Source organism: Anomalospiza imberbis, chromosome 2 (genome assembly GCF_031753505.1).
Source record: "Anomalospiza imberbis isolate Cuckoo-Finch-1a 21T00152 chromosome 2, ASM3175350v1, whole genome shotgun sequence".
In the NCBI taxonomy this organism is placed as follows: Eukaryota; Metazoa; Chordata; class Aves; order Passeriformes; family Viduidae; genus Anomalospiza; species Anomalospiza imberbis.
The window spans coordinates 15764190-15780885 of NC_089682.1; the positions used below are offsets into that span (position 1 = coordinate 15764190).

General features: G+C 37.5%; 1 protein-coding gene across 10 annotated transcripts in view; it reads left to right on the top strand.

Moving 5' to 3' along the window:
* The window catches only part of MAP3K15 (mitogen-activated protein kinase kinase kinase 15), an 82862-nt gene that overhangs the window by 9107 nt on the left and 57059 nt on the right, over positions 1-16696 (top strand). For 8 of the 10 annotated variants that reach the window (XM_068179929.1, XM_068179928.1, XM_068179934.1 and 5 more), the window contains one exon: positions 15888-16027. In XM_068179929.1, the coding sequence (XP_068036030.1) occupies positions 15888-16027 (140 nt within the window). Of the gene's footprint in view, positions 1-5418; positions 5474-8024; positions 8117-8251; positions 8392-15887; positions 16028-16696 lie in introns of those variants that run through there. The other 2 variants (XM_068179936.1, XM_068179930.1) reach the window with 2 other exon arrangements.

Sequence of the window (16696 nt, forward strand, 5' to 3'; positions counted from 1 at the left end):
TTACAAGTATTTAGTAGCTAGATCAGCTACAAGAAATTGTGCTGAATCAAGTGTCCTTGCCTTAGTCACAAAAAAGCTGCAGGTTTTTTCTATTGCAGAAAAATATCTGCCCATAATAATTTCACTCAGCTGAAGATTAGCTGCATTAACTCTACTGTTGCTGCCTTTCACTCACAGAAGCTGAAGAAAAGAATTTCTTTCTGCTAATTTGTGTGTTGAGGGAGACATTCGTTGTTAGTTTTGCCTGTGCTTGGAGAGTGACAAGGTGGAACTGGGGTTGAGGACTGGTAAATGAGAACAGTACAAGGCTGTATTCTGTCTGTGTGTTGCTTTCTAACAGTGCTAGACCAGTCATCACAGTTGTGTTAATCTTAGTAGTTAATAAAAATTTGCAGGAGAAAAGCTAATGTTTACAATGGTGTTACAGTTGGGTACTGGGCTGCCTTACTTAGCAGAGCTTCTCTGTGCAGCAACAGTAACTGTCAGCTTTTATCAGCATCAGCTCTGCCTTCTCTGGAACCGAGATACTTGTTTCAGATATTTTCTTTGCTAGTGGACGTTTGGTATGCTTCAGTCTTTTTAAACCCAGTTTGAAAAGAGGACATGATTACCAAGCTCAAAGCCAGGCACTGTGCTTGTTTTTACTACTGCTGTTTATGGGGCGTAAGATAACTGACAAGTTATGGGTTGCTGTCAGCTGGAGAAAGCATTCAAATCAGAATGAAGTCTGAAAATGGTTAAGATGGATTTTGTGATTTCATGATAATTAAATTGTGGAATTGATAAACTTAGCTTTTTGCTTATTATAGTGACAAAATTAGGTAAGTCTTTGTTTCGCTTTGGGAAAACCAGACACGGCTTTGACTTTCTGGCTTGTGATCAAGTCAAAAAAGAATGCTTGATTATTTTTTGGATTTTTTTAACCCTTTAATGCCTCTTTAGATTCCTAGTTTTGCAGTAGTGCCTCTGTGATGGTATAATACAAATTCTGAGAAGACTAACACATTAATTTCCAGAATTTTGGGTGTTTAGGACGTTTTTAAAGATGAATATTCAGAATTTAGCATTTTAAAGCTAAACTTTCTTGCATCCTCTTACCATGACAAAGTACAGGTTAGCCTGGGGATGTTGGTGAATGAGAAACTTGACATGGCCCAGCACCCCAGAGAGCCAAGTGCGCCCTGGAGTTCATCCAAAGCAGTGTGGCCAGCAGGGAAAGGGAGGGGATTCTCTCCCTCTGCTATGATGAGAATCCCTGCAGCTCTGGGGGTCCCAACAGAGGAGGGATGTGGACCTGTTGAAGCGAACCCAGAGGAGGCTGTGAAGATGATCAGAGGGCTGGAGCCATGAAGACAGATTGAGAGGGTTGGGGCTGTTTAGCTTGGAGAACAGAGGTTCTGGGGAGACTTTATAGCACCTTGCAGTGCCTAAAGAGGGCTACAGGAGAGCTGAAGAGGGACCTTTTACAAAGGCTTGTAGATAAGCAAGAGGAAAGGCTTTAACCTAAAACGAGGCCGGCTTAGATTTGATATAAGGAAGAAATTCTTTACTGTGAGGGTGGTGAGACTCTGGCACAGGCTGCCCAGAGATGTTGTGGGTGCCCCATCTCTGGAAGCGTTCAGGGCCAGGTTGGACGAGGCCTTGAGGAAACTAGACTAGTGGAAGATGTGTCTGCCCATGTCAGAGGAGTTGAAACTAGATGACCTTTAAGGTCCCTTCCAACCTAAACCATTCCATGTTTTTGAGGTGATGCTGGAGACCATGTTTAGAGGTTTGTTGCAAAATCACAATTTCATGTGATTCCTTTTATCTGAATCACCATTTGGAAGTACTAAATATTCCTCTTATTCTATAGAGATCTTAGGGAGTGGGTTCCCCTGTAATAACAGTCTGTGTTTGTGCTTAATATTCTCTGTCTACATGCTGGAAGTGTGCTGTATTTATAGAATAGTTAAAGACTAATTAGATAATGGCTATGACTCAAGAAAGACCAGCTTCTACTAAAATTCTAGATTTTATTGATCTCTACATAGTGTCTTGAAATTGATTTCTCTCATTTTTTAATGGTAGCTTCCAATTTTTTAAATTACAGCATTGACTGGTACATGAGGATTTTTTCAGTAGCACATGCAGTCTTTTAGACTGGCACATAAAGCTTGTACTGTTTACAGGAAAGATAAAAATAGCAGAGTGAATCCACATCTGCCCAGCATCCGGAGTATTGTATCAAGGACTCAGTATCTGTATGTGAGTGCAAGTCTCTTGGCTCACAGATGATGCCCTGGCTTTATGTAAACTTTATCTGTATTTGCACTTTAATAATACTGCCTTTCCTCAGATAACTTATTTTCTGTGCATAACTTACTGTGTTTTATGTGGGTCCTACATGACAGTATGGGAATCCATCAATGTAAAGAGGAAATCGCTAATATTGTTATGAGGTGGGATACCTCAGTTTGGTACATAAAAGTTCCCAGTGCTAATGATGGAGATGTCTCTTGATATTTGTTTTTAAGAAACGTATTTGGGAAAGAATAAGAGATTCAGACTAAGAAAGTCTCACTCTTTTTATATGCTGTATTTTTAAATAAAGAAAGGAATAAGGTCTTAGTTTAACCCAGACTTATGAGCTTTAGTGTACTGAAATTTTTTTTCTATTGTAGTTCCTTTTATTTTGATTACTTTTCTTTGATTATATTTCTTTGAAAAGAGGATAAAGATCAGTATAATTTTACTTCTCCAATTTTTTTTAATATATGTTGTTGGCCAATGTATGACCTGTGGGAGATGTGTAGATTTAGCAGATTTTTTATGTTCCCCAGCCAAGGTATTCAACATTAAATGATGTGTGATTCTCAAATGGTTTAGTTTGGATAAATGTCTTAAAGGTTGAAGCTTATCTAACCTCCTTGGCCTAAAAATTGATTTGACTGCAGCTGGGGAGAAAGGGACAGTGTTCCTTGTTGAATTTCATATTCTCTTTAATTTCACTTAGGCCAGGTTATCCACTTATGTAACCTCTTTTTTTTTTTTTTTTTTTTTTGTACTTCATTCCCTTTGATTGCCTTTGATGACCCAGTGTAGGAAGTGCAGAGGTGCAGGAGAAGTTAAATAAAGTTCACCTTTCTCATTCCACACACCCATCCCCCCCCTCCAATTACAGGCAAGGTTCAAATTAGGTTCAGGCTTGGGGTGTTTTTTCTGTGTGCTCTCAATTGACTGGCTCCACTCTAGTGCACTGCAGTGGAAATGGTTTCGTGTGAGCCTTGGCACACTGCTAGTGCAGCAGGCAAGTGTGAACTGCCTGCTTTTAATTTACTCTGCTGTTTCTTTTCTTCTCTGATACTAAATAGGGCAGAAAAATGTCCTGCAGAATTAGTAGGTTCTTTGGCTCACAGAAAAAAAATTAGGAAATAGTGTTATTCTTAATGACTCGGCATAGTGAAAATGATGTATGATGTGGGGCAGTTACTCCTTATGTCTGTCTAGCATTTGTATCAAAATTTCTAGTATACTGAGAGTATATAAACAATGAAAATTATTGAACAGGTGTCTTCAGATCATCTGTGACAGATGAGTCACAGTTTTTCTTAAGTGTTCTGGATACTTAGATTTAAAACAAGAAATGAGCAACTTCTGGAATCTTCATTTGTCTACATCTGTGAACAAAAAAAGGAGACAAATGTGAATTATTTAAATACTCTTTGAGAAGTTTAAAATGCTGCTTCTTTACTATTCATTTGTATATAAAGGTTGAATGAAAAATAGAAATACCTGTCTTTTTGAGGTATGAATCAGGCATACTGATTGTTCTGTAGATGCTTAGCTGTTTTGCAGGTGGAAGACTGCAGATGCTGAATCAGAGACTATTCAAGTTCTAAGTCGTACCAAGGTCCAATAGGATGATACAAGTGAATTGCTTAGGTAAAATATTAGGAATTTTCTCCTCTCTGACAGCATTTGGTTTGTTACCAAGTACCTTTGAAATGAAGGCTCTGTTTTTCGAAGTCACTGTTTCTGTTTTAGTGGGGCATGTTTTTGCCTTCTGAAACTCACAATCTTAATAACTGCATGGTGAACAAGCCGATCTCTGAAATCCCAGTTTATGTGACTAGGCTAGCATCACACAGCAGCTGTAGGGTAGGAAGAAGCAGGTATGGAATTCAGTTCCACAGGCAAGCATTCAGCTGCTTAAGCCATGCTAATGCCCTTTTTATTCCTGCAATGTTGTCATGGTGTCATTGCTTAACTCAGCAGCCACTGGCGCTGATGGGAACTGCTCTGTTCTCCAGGTACCCCACACTCACTGGTCTGCCATGAGCTGTTCTCATGGGGTAATCCCAGCAGGCAGCTAAACACCTCTCACTCACTCCCTCCCTCGCCAGCAGGCTTGGAGAGAGAACTGGAAAGTGAAACAGTTTGTGGGTTGAGAAAAGGACAGTTTCTTGTAAGGCAAAAGCTGCTTGTGTTGTGTTGTTTGACACCAAGGCCCAGCTCAGGTTGGGCCACTGCTGCACTTGCACTGTTTTTTGAAGGTGTCTCATCCAGTAGTTCCTTCTATATACTGCTATAAAAACTGCTATATGCAGTTTTTATGACATGCAACTCAAATCATGGTTGCAGCCATGTCAAGGTGTATCTGTTAAAATCTACAGCCCTGCTCCCTTTGGACCAGACCATAGGGTTTAAAATGGCAATGAAAGAAAAAAAAAGAAAAATAAAATTTATTCTATCTCACCCAAAACCTGCATAGCTGTGTTTAAAAAAATTTATTAGAATGTTAAGATTCTTCAGTGTATTTTAACAATAGTTAGGTAGCCAGCATCACTACCTATCTTATCTATCAGTCTGTGATAGAGTATATATAAAGAAAGGATTATTTACACTGGAACTTGTAATGATTAATAGTTTTGGCTTTTTACATTGTACATGGTCAAGTGATTGATGTCAACCTGAAACAGCAAATTGCTTTAATTTGACTTTTTTTTCTCATTTTACTTGAGATGAGTGCTGGTTAGAAGGTTTAGATAACAGTAATTTTAAATGTAAGTACTTTTTGGTACTCATGAAGTATGATTATAATTCAGTGGGCATGATTAAAAGAGACATGTACCATCTCAACCTAGAGTCTTTTTCACTATTTACAGAATTGGATTTTTAATTTACAGATGCAATTGTCTTTTGTTACACAATATGTAAAAAGTGAGTTGTCCTGAAATTAAGTTTTTAGCTGTTGTTTCTTTCAATTGTTGTTAAGTTTAACAGTTTCTTCAAGTACTTTTCCAGGACAATAGTGTGAAGCTGGTAGCTGATACCACTCACAGGACTGATTAGCTACAGTGGCAGAGCTTCCATCTGCTACTGTGCTAGCACTGACTTAGCCAGAAATTGCCAAGTTAAAGATAGGTTGATGGATAAGCAGAGAACAGGAGAATGAGAGAGAGACTCAGAGACAGTGGATCATGTGAAAGAGGTTGAAGATGCAGGTAGCCATAAGCATTCATTGCCTGAGCCATGAGGCCACTGAAAAGGCTGAGATGCAAGAAATGAGGTCTCTCTCAGTTCCTAACCTGGGATCTTGAACAGTATAATTTTACAAAGAAATTATATAAATATCAATCTCTTTTGCATGTCACAACTTTTTAAATTCATTTGTAGGTCTTGGCAGGATCCGTCTGATATGATTGTGGTTGGTAATTAAAGATCTGTGACTCTGGTCCCAGAATGGATAAATTTTTACAATCCTTCCTCAAAAAAGCGAGGCTGTGTAAAGGTGTCTGTGCTGTGAGTTTCCAGAGACAGTGTGTGTGGACATTATCTTTTTGACTTTGACCTCTCAAAGTAGTGTGAGTTAACTCCCTCAGACTTGTGTTGTTTCTGGGACCTCACAAGCTATGGTATGAAAGGAAAAATAAATAAATAAACTAGAAGGCTAAGTCTATTACTAGCTTTTATATTAATGACTTTGTCTTGCAGGGAAATACAATGCTTATATTTGTCTTGAAGGTATTTTTGCTGAAAATTTAACTAATTTGTAAACTTCATCCATAGGCAGGGAGGTTATAGTCAATGCTTCAATGTAATTAAACAGTCAGGTTATATGAGTAAGAGAAAAGACCCTGGGCTGAGATAGTACATGCACAAACACCTCTTAAAGAGCAGTCATCCCCAGCTGTATAATAGTGAGTGCCAAAACAAACAACATTGTAAACTGGGACTCACAAATGACCTCCAATTTATGGAAAACTCAGGCAAGAGTTAGGGGTTTGAGAGATCCCTGGAAATCTTAGGTGAGCGTTTGAATTGTGACAGTCCTTCTTCTCTCACACGTAGAGAGAATGTGAGTAAAGTTCTGATGAGAAAGATCTATAGTCCTTCTCCATTGGCCGTTTTGTTGGTTAACTGGTGGGAACATGTCCAGTGAAACGTCTGCTGAGATTATATAATTCTTGACTGGAATGCCTTAGTGATTAATGAAATCCTTCAAAGCAGAGCTGTGAGCCTCTGTGGAAGGGGTGTCACGGCACTGAACACCTTCAGTGTGGGTGGCTGCAGTTGCTTGGACTCCCCTCAAAGGCAGTGGAGAGAAACTGGCGCTTCTGGGCTGCAATTCCTCTCCTGAAGATGGCTTCTGACAGATCAGGGGAAAGGGGCTGGGAAAGTACTTTTCCCCTCTGTGTGCTGACAATGAAGGCAGTGGCAACAGGCTCACCTGAGACCAAACATCTCCCTTGTGACTCTGACCAGCTCGCTGCCAATCACTTCGCTTTGGAACGAGCAGCATTTCATGAGGCTAAGAGAAGTTACTTCCAGACAGCTTCACCCATCTGACAAATTTCTGATTTGGTGCTTGAAAGCAGTAAGGCTTCTTAATTTGGCATGAGAGGATGTTAACAGTGGCCAGAAAAATAAGTTCTCCAATACAGTCTCAAAATTACTTGAATTGGTTTTAATTAAATCTCTTAAAAAGAAAAAAGAAAGAAACAAAACCCAACACCCTGAAGCACAGACTGGCAAAGTTAAAAAGGACCGAAAGCAAAGCTTTGTCATGGAAAATATTAAGCAATTTATAAGCCTAGGCATGCACTGTTTACTGTGAATTATATGTTTCCTAACTTCTGCAATTCAATATTTCAAGAAGAGTTCTTTGAGGATTAGTTCTTTATTTCCTTCCTTCCCTAAACAGCCAACTGTAAAAAAAAAAAAAAAAAAAAAAAAAAACCGAAAAATTCACAAATTATGCTATCTTCTGAGAGAGGTTATTTTCAGGTGTTTCCAATCATACAATATTTTTCTTCTTCATACTTGTGCAAAGCATTAAAAAGACATTCTGAGCTTGGATGCCCTCTGTATGACATTAACTGCATTACTTTTCTTCCCATGCCAGTTCTTGTGGGTGCTGATTGTATTATTGTATTCTGATTTGGCAGAGTCTGAAAGACTCTCCCTGAAGATCAGCTAAATAAATAATAAGCATAGGCATTCTATCGGCACAATTTTTGCTTTTCTATATCAGTAGAATTGCTCTGTTATTTTAATACAGAGTCTTGCCCTGTTTTGAAACTTAGTTTTGCTGTGAATTTAATTGTATTTAAGTATCTAAAATGTTTCTTAAAGCTTTTGCTATCAAAAGTTTTTGGAAGAGTCCTTGTTTCCATTTAACAGACTAGTTCCTAATATGTAATTTCAGGGCAAAAAATTGAAAAGCTTCCGATGATGTTTCTAATGAATAAGAAAACGCCAAAACATAAAAATAAATGAGAACTGAGGCTATAGTTCAACTCTTAGAACTGGCAGTGTTGCTCACCTGCTGTAATTTGTTCTGTTCTGTCAACTAAAGTGTAGTTTCTTGCGTGACGTAATTTTTGGAACATTTAGACATTAAGGAATATGCATCAGTTATAAATATGGCACAAATACTTTGTTGTGTTTTAGAAAAAATGAGTTGTTTTAGATACTAGTTTCTCCTGAGTTGCAATGAATGCCACTGAAGCATGAAAAATATGTTCTCATTCTATTTTTAGTGTGTGTTCCATGTACCAGAGGACAGATGAAAGATGCAGTATCTGTAAAGTAACACCACAGCACTAACATGATTACTGGCTGCAATGTTCAGGTCTGAATGTAACCCTATTGTGGAGTTGTTTGTATGAAAGGGGGATTTTGTAGAGAATTACAAAAGCCAGAGATGAGCATTGGCCCCTCAGTCTTATCTGTTCTGTTGTTTTGCATGGTTGTCTGATTTTCACAGTATCATCTGAGGGTTGATTTTGCTGGATAGGAATTGCCAGTGAATGTTATAATGTCATATATTGCTTAGATAGCCTAAGACTAAAACTTCCAAATGTTGCCAAAGCTAGAATTTGAAATCAAAAGGACAGAAGTTTACAGGTGAGAACTGACTTCAAGACCAAGAAGTTTCTAGTTATGATTCAATTAAGTATTTAAAATAAATATGAGTTTTGTATTCTTTACCTACATTAAAATGCTGTCAGGCTCTGTGTACATGGTGCTGTGCTGGTTGCATTCATCACTAGTTTCACTCCAGCTGCATGTGCCTCTGTTTTTGATACACTGGATTATTCTGTTGTCTGCTTTTTTGCACTTCACATTTCATCACCTGCGGCATGGCTGTCCAAAAAGTGCTCAGTCCTGTGCCATTTCAGGCCACTGGGGGTTCTCTCAGGGCTTTCACTGGAAGCTGTATGAGACACTCCTGCTATCTATATGGGAAAAAAAAAAGTGTTCCAGCTTTCTTACCTCCACTTTCAGACTGTAATCAGACTGTAAGCACTATAACTTTTCTTGGTAAGTTTTAACCATTTTGGTAGTTTAAAACCTGCATTATTTCAGCTTTTTTTTGCCAGGAGCTGAGAGGTTTGAATTTGAGTGTTCCAAGCTTTTCATGTGCACAGGGTGGAGGAGCTGCTTTGCTGGGCAACATGAGAGGACTTTCTAGCATCACCCAAATGCTATGATTTGAAACACATTTTGTTGTCAGCTATTCCTCCTCCTCTTCCTCCTCCTTTATATGGATGTGTCTGCCTTCCACACAAAGACCAGCTGGCCCACTTTGCTTAACACAGCTGTTCCTAGAATTGTCTCTGGAGGTGGGACGTTGCCAGTGTTGATGCATTGTGTGTTAAGTCGAGCAAAGCAATCATTTGAATTGCTACAGTGCTACAATGCTTTTGGGTGGTGGAAAAATTAAAAGTTTCTCATCTGAAAAATTAACTTTTTTTTTGTTTCCTAGTAATAGCAGGGCTCAGGATTTGCCTGGTCCTTTCAGGAAAGTTATTTAACAGCAAACTTTCCTTAGTGAAGAATGCTGCTGCTGCTCAGCTAATACATAGTTCATCTTCAGCACTTGCTGTATTCACATTCACTGAGCAGAGCAGTTTCACAGGGAAGGATGTGAAACTGGTTTCCAGAGCAAGATTTGACACATAGAAAGGAGGAAATGCAAAAGAGAGATCTGATTTCCCCCCCTGTGTTTGTGGTTCTAAGAATGCTGGCTTTTATAATTATTAGGCACTACATTGTTGCCTTCCATTTTTCTTGGTGAGAGGAGAAGTGACACATTTTGGGGTGTGCTGGCCTTTCTCTTTAGTAAATCCCTTTATGACATGAAACCTGTGGCAGATGTAATGCCACAACTAAGTAAAAGGCAAATGACAAGCTCAGTCTGAGAACAAAAATTAGAGGTGTTGCTCTGTTTTTTTAAAACAGCACAAGTCTGAAATTACCACTTTACAACAGTTCTTTGTTTTCCTGAGCAAACAGACAAAACATGGAAAAGCACCTTTCAGAATTTTTGCCACTTGATGCCCAGCTTTTCAGAATTCCTAAACCACTTAACAAATCCTTTAGGGCTGTCAAAATAAGATAAAACTAAGTTTAGATTTTGCTTCATTTTATAGTCAGAGTGTGTATATGGATAATGTACCAGAATTGAAATTCTCTCTGTTATCTTCTCAAGGTAACAATAATTTTAAAATAATGAATTAAAAATTATTTGGCCAGTATTAAAGTTTTCTTCTTTCTCCAATTTGTGGTTGGTGTCATTAATAAAACCTGTAAATGCCACTTTTTTTTTCAGTGCTTGCTGTATGTGAACAAAAAGAAATCTTTTTTCCCACACTAATATGAGGATTCATACCTAATTTAATTCTTATTTTTCCTGTCCTTTGAATCACTTCCTTTTGCCTGTGAACTCAACACCCTTTCCAAAGGAAATGTCCTCTGCGCATCAAAAAGTTTCAGACATCCAGTGTGCATGCTTGTGTTTTCTTTTCTGAGGTAGGCAGTAGGCTGGAATTTGCATTCAAGGCTCCAGCCACTGTAGGACTCCTTTGCAAAAGTTGCAGCTTACAAAACAATTTTCTTCTTAAAGATGCTTTGTAAGCAATTTCTGAACTATTACAGTTAATTTTAATTTTAGTATTTATACAGAAATGCAGCACTTGGTTTTAATCTACAAGAAGATGAGTGTAGCCTGAAATATATGAAGTTGTTTTTTAAATGCTGTTTAATGTGATTATAACATATACAAATCTATATTGCAGGATGAATCATTACTGATTTGTTGGTTTTTATTTTTATTACCAATTCTGGCCCTATGGCAAACCAGTGATGTTAGCAAAGTTTGTGCTATAATATTGTAAACTTGAAAAGGTTGAATTGAAATACCAGAAGTTCCTAAATTTAAAAAAGAGCTTTGTCTCCTGGGTCTTTCAGCTTCTAAGGCAATATCTGGGTTTAATTTATTGCTTTAGATTGTAATTGGAAAAATATTTTTTCTGAGAAAAGTAAGCAGATTTTTACAGAATACCATTATTATAAAGCAGTAAGATTTAAATGAAACTTGATTCATTATGAGAGCCATAATATCATCACAAATGTTGACACTATTTTTACACTAACATTGGCTTGTGCCTAGGATCTAATGGAGGGCACTGACAGTTTGCTGATGTAATAAACTGTGCTGAAAAATCACTTCAACAGTTCTGTTAGTGGTTGCTACAAAGGTACTTTATTGCCTTGAGCTTCCCAGTTTCTGGGAGTATTGGGTGTATTAAAGTTGAGAGTGGTGTGCCTTTGGTTTTAGCTGAAGTGGAAGCTGCAAAGGGTTCCTGGATTGAAACACACCAAGTTTTACCATAATTATTTCCCTGTAAAAACTTGGGTATTGTTGTCTTTAAAGAGCTGTGCTGAAATCAAAATTAATGTGTATCCTGAATTAAGGATTTTAATTTCTTTTTCTTTAGGAGTAGTGTTGTTCTGAAGAATTTGACAGTTTTCTTTAATGGTTTTCAAGGAATTACATTTTTTTTTTTTTTTACTTATTGACTATGATGCAAGTAGACAATCAACTGAAGCAATACTAATGTAAAGGTTCATAATTTCCAGGGTGCTAGTGAATAACAAAGAGGTGAGTTCTGCATTTCCGTCCAATAAGATTTCAATTATCACATTAAGTTTGGGGATGTTTTTGAAATCTATTATGTATAGAAAGATTCCAAATGCTGTAAAATAATGAATGCAAAATAGTGGAACAAGGTTCTTGCTCTGCACATGGATAAGGCTGGATAGAGGTGAGTCTTAGATTAGAAGTTAAAAGCAATGCAGACTTTTTGCACCTTTTTCTTCTGTTAGGCCTCCTAGATTCTATTTAACTGTCAGCATATTGCAGGCTATTTCTGAATTTTCTCCTGTTTATTACATTTTAACTTACAGATCCCAAAAGCTGATGGCAAAATTGTCCTTTTGGTTTTGCTAACAATTCCATAAATCATAAAAAAGCCATGTCAAGACTTGTGATTTATTTAGATCATTAAATTATATGATGTCTTCAGGTGCTTTTCAAGATAGAGAAATAAGTCCTCTGGTCTTAACCTGTTTAATAATGTTTTCCATGTTGAATTATTTATTAGTTTCATAGTGTCCTATTTTACCACAGTTAATGATCTCTAATCTTCATGTCAGTTGTCACAGTTATTTGTCTCTTCCCTGCTGTTGTAAGACACATTAGTGTAAAAATATGTAAACTGTAGTATAAGAAATGAATTATGTACCATATGCTGCAACAATGCAGAGACCTAATCAAGACTGTAGAAACAATAGTGCTGAATTACCTTAATGCACTATAAATACACACATACCGTAATCATTTTACAGTGGAAACAAAAGCCTAGACAAATGAACAGCAATCACATAATAACTTGAGATCAGTTTTTGGGTTCATGACAAAAAAATGAACTAATTTCAGGATGAAAATAGTTCCATGGGCAGCTACTAGAGAATAAAATTAGTTGAAAATATATGCTACGCTTAAGATGAAATGAGGGAGAACACATTTTGATGGGTATGCTCTTTTGAACATGAGTTGCTACTACAGAAAAGAAGCCATAAGTTTAAATATTCTGTTCCAGAATCATTTGAAATTGGTCATATGCAACATTAAGCACATCCCCACGCCTTCACTGCATCTGGTGGATGCATTGTACAGATTTTTGCTTGGAAGCCTTCAGTCTTTCCAGAGGGGCTGTACCTTCCCCTGCTCTTTTTCCTTCTGAACATAGGAAACCCTCTCCATTGGTGGTTTAGACCTGTGTGAAATATTTCATTATCATGTAACATTTCTTATGCGTGATAAGATTTGGTAAAAATTGCCATTGGCTTTTGCTTCAACCCTGTCTGTAATGGAGGTTGAACTTTGTCAAGGGAAGTCCAGAAGTACATTTGGCTGACCAGGCTCTTTTGTTATGGAGAATGGGAGGTGAGCATGAACTCTGATTGACTTATGTTTCTATTCATAAATCAAGATTTGCAAAACACATACTAGTGTTGAAGTAGTTTCTTTTAATGTGTCTCTGGAAGTTTAAGGAAATTCTTATCTCTCTTATCAGCCACTCTAAATGCATGGTTGAAGTGCAGGGCCACATATCTTGTTTTTAAAGAACTGTAAATGAGGAATTTTAGTGTAAATCATGAGAAAAAATGTAAGATAACTGAAATAGAAGTATTTGTGATGTCGCATACTAGCTTTGTTCATTACATGACTCATAAAACTGCCTTTCTCTGAGAGGAGGGATGTACCCCTGGAAACAATAGTTCCTGGGAGTGTGCTTAGATCCAGCCATAAGCAACACTGAGCTCTGCTCTCTCAGAACCCCATGCACTGGGTGCATCCCAGGGATCTACTGCTTTTATAAGTCTTTACTGTTGGTCATATTTTCTCCACCCAAATTTGCATTAATTTCATGGGCCCTCTGTGCTCATGCTGCATTTCAAGAGCACATTAGTAAAGCTGCTTTGTAAGTAGGTCTTTTTCCTCCCTGCTCCAAGCCTGCTGCTGTTACTCCTGGAGGAGGGCTTGGAGAGCTCCAGAGGAATGCAGCTCCTCATCTCTGCTCTAGCCCACAGCCAGGAGCACTTCAGATGCTCTGCCTCTGTCCTGTCATTTACTTCTGTGTCATTCCTTGACTCCCATGCTCAACCACAACTCACTCAGTTATATTCCTGGAGCTTTTTTTTTATTTGCATGCATGTTTTTGTGATAACATCTTCATCTCTGTTACTCTTAATTTTGTTTTATTTTTATTTTATCCTATTCACACCTGTGTTTGTGAGGCATGAATAAGCAAGGAAAACCTGTTCTCATAAATCTTTTTGTAATGTATGAATTAATATCTAGGGGATTATTAGCTACCCTTTTAAATGGAGATGCTTACTTCTGTTCTTATGTCCATTTAATGTGTTTTTGGTTCTACTTACATTGCTATGGAGGAGCTATCAACAGAAGACAAATTTCAGTTGTAGACCAGATGTGGCAATGAGCTGTGTATAGCCTTGTTTCAATGAACTCTGCTACAAATCAGTACTCCCATTGTATTGTAAAATGCAATATCTGTACACTATCTGTACACTGCATTATCTGAGTTCCCTTACCAGGATGATGATTTTGATTTCACAGTACTCTGATTCCCCAGAAACACTCTTATGTAAGCAATAAAAACCATCCAAGCTCCTAATTTTTTCCCCTAGATGGTATTTTAATTCTCAGTCTGCTTGTTAGTTTCTCTTAAATTTGTTCGGTAGATAATTTATGTTTTCAAAAGGATTTTGCAATATTGGTGTAATCTTGATTCTTTTGAGTTTATGGAGCTGGGGTTTACTTCTTCAAGCTCTCTCAGTTTACATAACATTATGGTGTGCAATACACTAAGAATTTTATTCATGCTGCAGACAGCTGGCTAAACATTGGAACTGGAAAGATCATCTGTAGATGGTGCAGAATTTGAATTATATATGAATAAGGGGTTTTTTTATGCCATGACTTTGTGCTGGTGTTTTGTTTCTTTGGTGGGGGAGGGAGGTGCATCTGGATTTTTTTTTTGTGTGTGTGTTTTGTTGGGGTTTGGGATATTTTGGGGTTTGGGGGTTTTTATGTTTGTTTGGTTTTGCTCCTGAACAGTGATGTTTTGATCTTAAAGCAGGTCTTCAGATTCAGAATGTTCCTTGTGCTTTAACAGGAGTCTCATAGTAATCTGAGGGACTGGCTGACCTCTGTGTGGTGTGTCAGAATAAGCTGATGGAATTGTACAGGAGCATATATTCATTGCAGGTTTTTCCAAGAAACTGCCTACTAAGTTTGGAGTATTGATTCTTGTGATGTGTAACCTTGGTGCGACCAAGGTTAACTGGCTGCTGCATTTGGGTCTCAGCCATCAAACCTGCTTTTAGATTTCTTGTTTACTGGTAGCTCACCCTTCTGTCTTTCCCTGTATGTACCAGGCACTGTCTGTTACCCCTTCAGAGATGTAGAATTTACTGCCCAGCTGCACTGAGTCTCTGGAATCTGTTTTGAACCTCAGACGCCCCTGTAGTTTCAATGCAAGACTCTATTGTCATGAATACTTTGGATTTCAGTTCATCCATCTATCCCAAAGTGGTGAAAGCAGACAGACATATAGATACAGACCTCTAAAAAACTTTAAAGCAAAATTTCCTTAGGAATATATAGGATATAAGGATCAAGAAATAAAAACTCAGCATTAAGTGTCCTATTCTCCAGCTACCCCTTCTTCCTGCATTGCTGTTTAGGTCTGTGTGAGAACAAAATGGTGAACTCAGAATCTTTTGTCAGTGTCTCAGCTGTTCTGCATAATATGGGATAATTCTCATTATCTCTCTGCATAGCTCTTCTTGCACAGATTTAAATGTTCTTATTTGTGTTTCTGACTTTCATTTCTGACTGGAACACTAAAGAAAAGCAGTGGGAGTCTTGCTCTGGCTACTTGTGATTGAATTCCCTCATTGCTATGCCCCCACCCTGCCCCCCCCATCTTGAACATCTTGCCTATCTTGCCTGTAGCTTTTTAGAGTCAATTTTCAGAGTAATTTCTTTTTCTACTCTTTAGGAATTTCGCATTCTTCAAACTTCAGCCTCTTAAAATAAACTCGATCTCACAGTTTTCCCTGTTTTTCTAATTTACATTATTATTTTTAGATGTTCCATCCTGAATATTTGAAACTTCTGTCCTATGGCTATTCATGCTGTCAGGCCTCAGGGAGCAAGTGCAAAATTGCTTTTTTACCCAAGGCATTTCTGATGCTGTGATTTCAAAGCCTTAAACAGGATTGATAAACTCAGCTTCCCAGTTAGTGTAACACTGTGATAATTTCATAAGTGGCTCTTTTTATATGAAGGGTAAAATTTACTTCTCTCATAACAAAATGACCCTTATTTGAAAATGTTGACTTTGTCTCTCCAGTGTGTGTGTTTAATTTCAGGATTTATTTTAAATCCTGTGTAGGAATAAAATTTGGTTTAAGATTATTATTTTTTTAGTATTTTCTCTTCTTTTCCACTTCTCTCTTTTCAGATGTTGCAGTTGTGGACATGAGTGATATTTCCAAGCAGCCATCACTGTTCTACCACCTTGGCGTGCGTGAAAGCTTTGACATGGCCAATAATGTTATTCTTTACCATGACACTGATGCTGACACTGCTCAGTCTCTCAAAGTAAGATTCTTACTTCACAATCTGCTTCATTTCAGAAATATTTTTATACCTGATCCTACAGATGTTTGTGTTTTTTTGAATCTTACGTTTAATGTAATTCCTGATAGCTACATAATTAAAACCTGCTAAGAAAAAGCAAATATTAGCAAAAACAGTAATAATAGAATAAATAAATGCTTTTTTTGTAAGAGAAGATCCACAGTGTGGTACTGATTTTGCTTCAAGTAGATAGACTTGGAATTGAGAGTACAGGTCCAATTTTTTTCCCTTCTTTTCCTTCTTTTAATTGAAGTACATGTAAGAAAAAGTTATGGCCTGTATAATAATAACTTGAACAAGGGCTGTATTGCAGCTTACTCCAATGTAAACACTTCTGTCAGATGAGGATTGTATTCTCTAGGTGCTGACTAGCTAAGACTACTAGAATCTCCTTTATATTGCTGTTTGAAGATAGGAAAAGACTTCCTCAAAGAATCTTTGCATAGTGCTGTTCATTTTTGTAGTAGGATAATACATGATATACACTTCAGTCCTGAAATTGCTATTCTCAATACAAGTCATATATTGTGGATGTTTCTGCCTTTTTCAGTGCAGGTTCTCTTTATTTTACATCACGTTTAGGCTTTTGTCCTCTTTATCATCTGTGGCTGCTTTTAATATAATCCATTT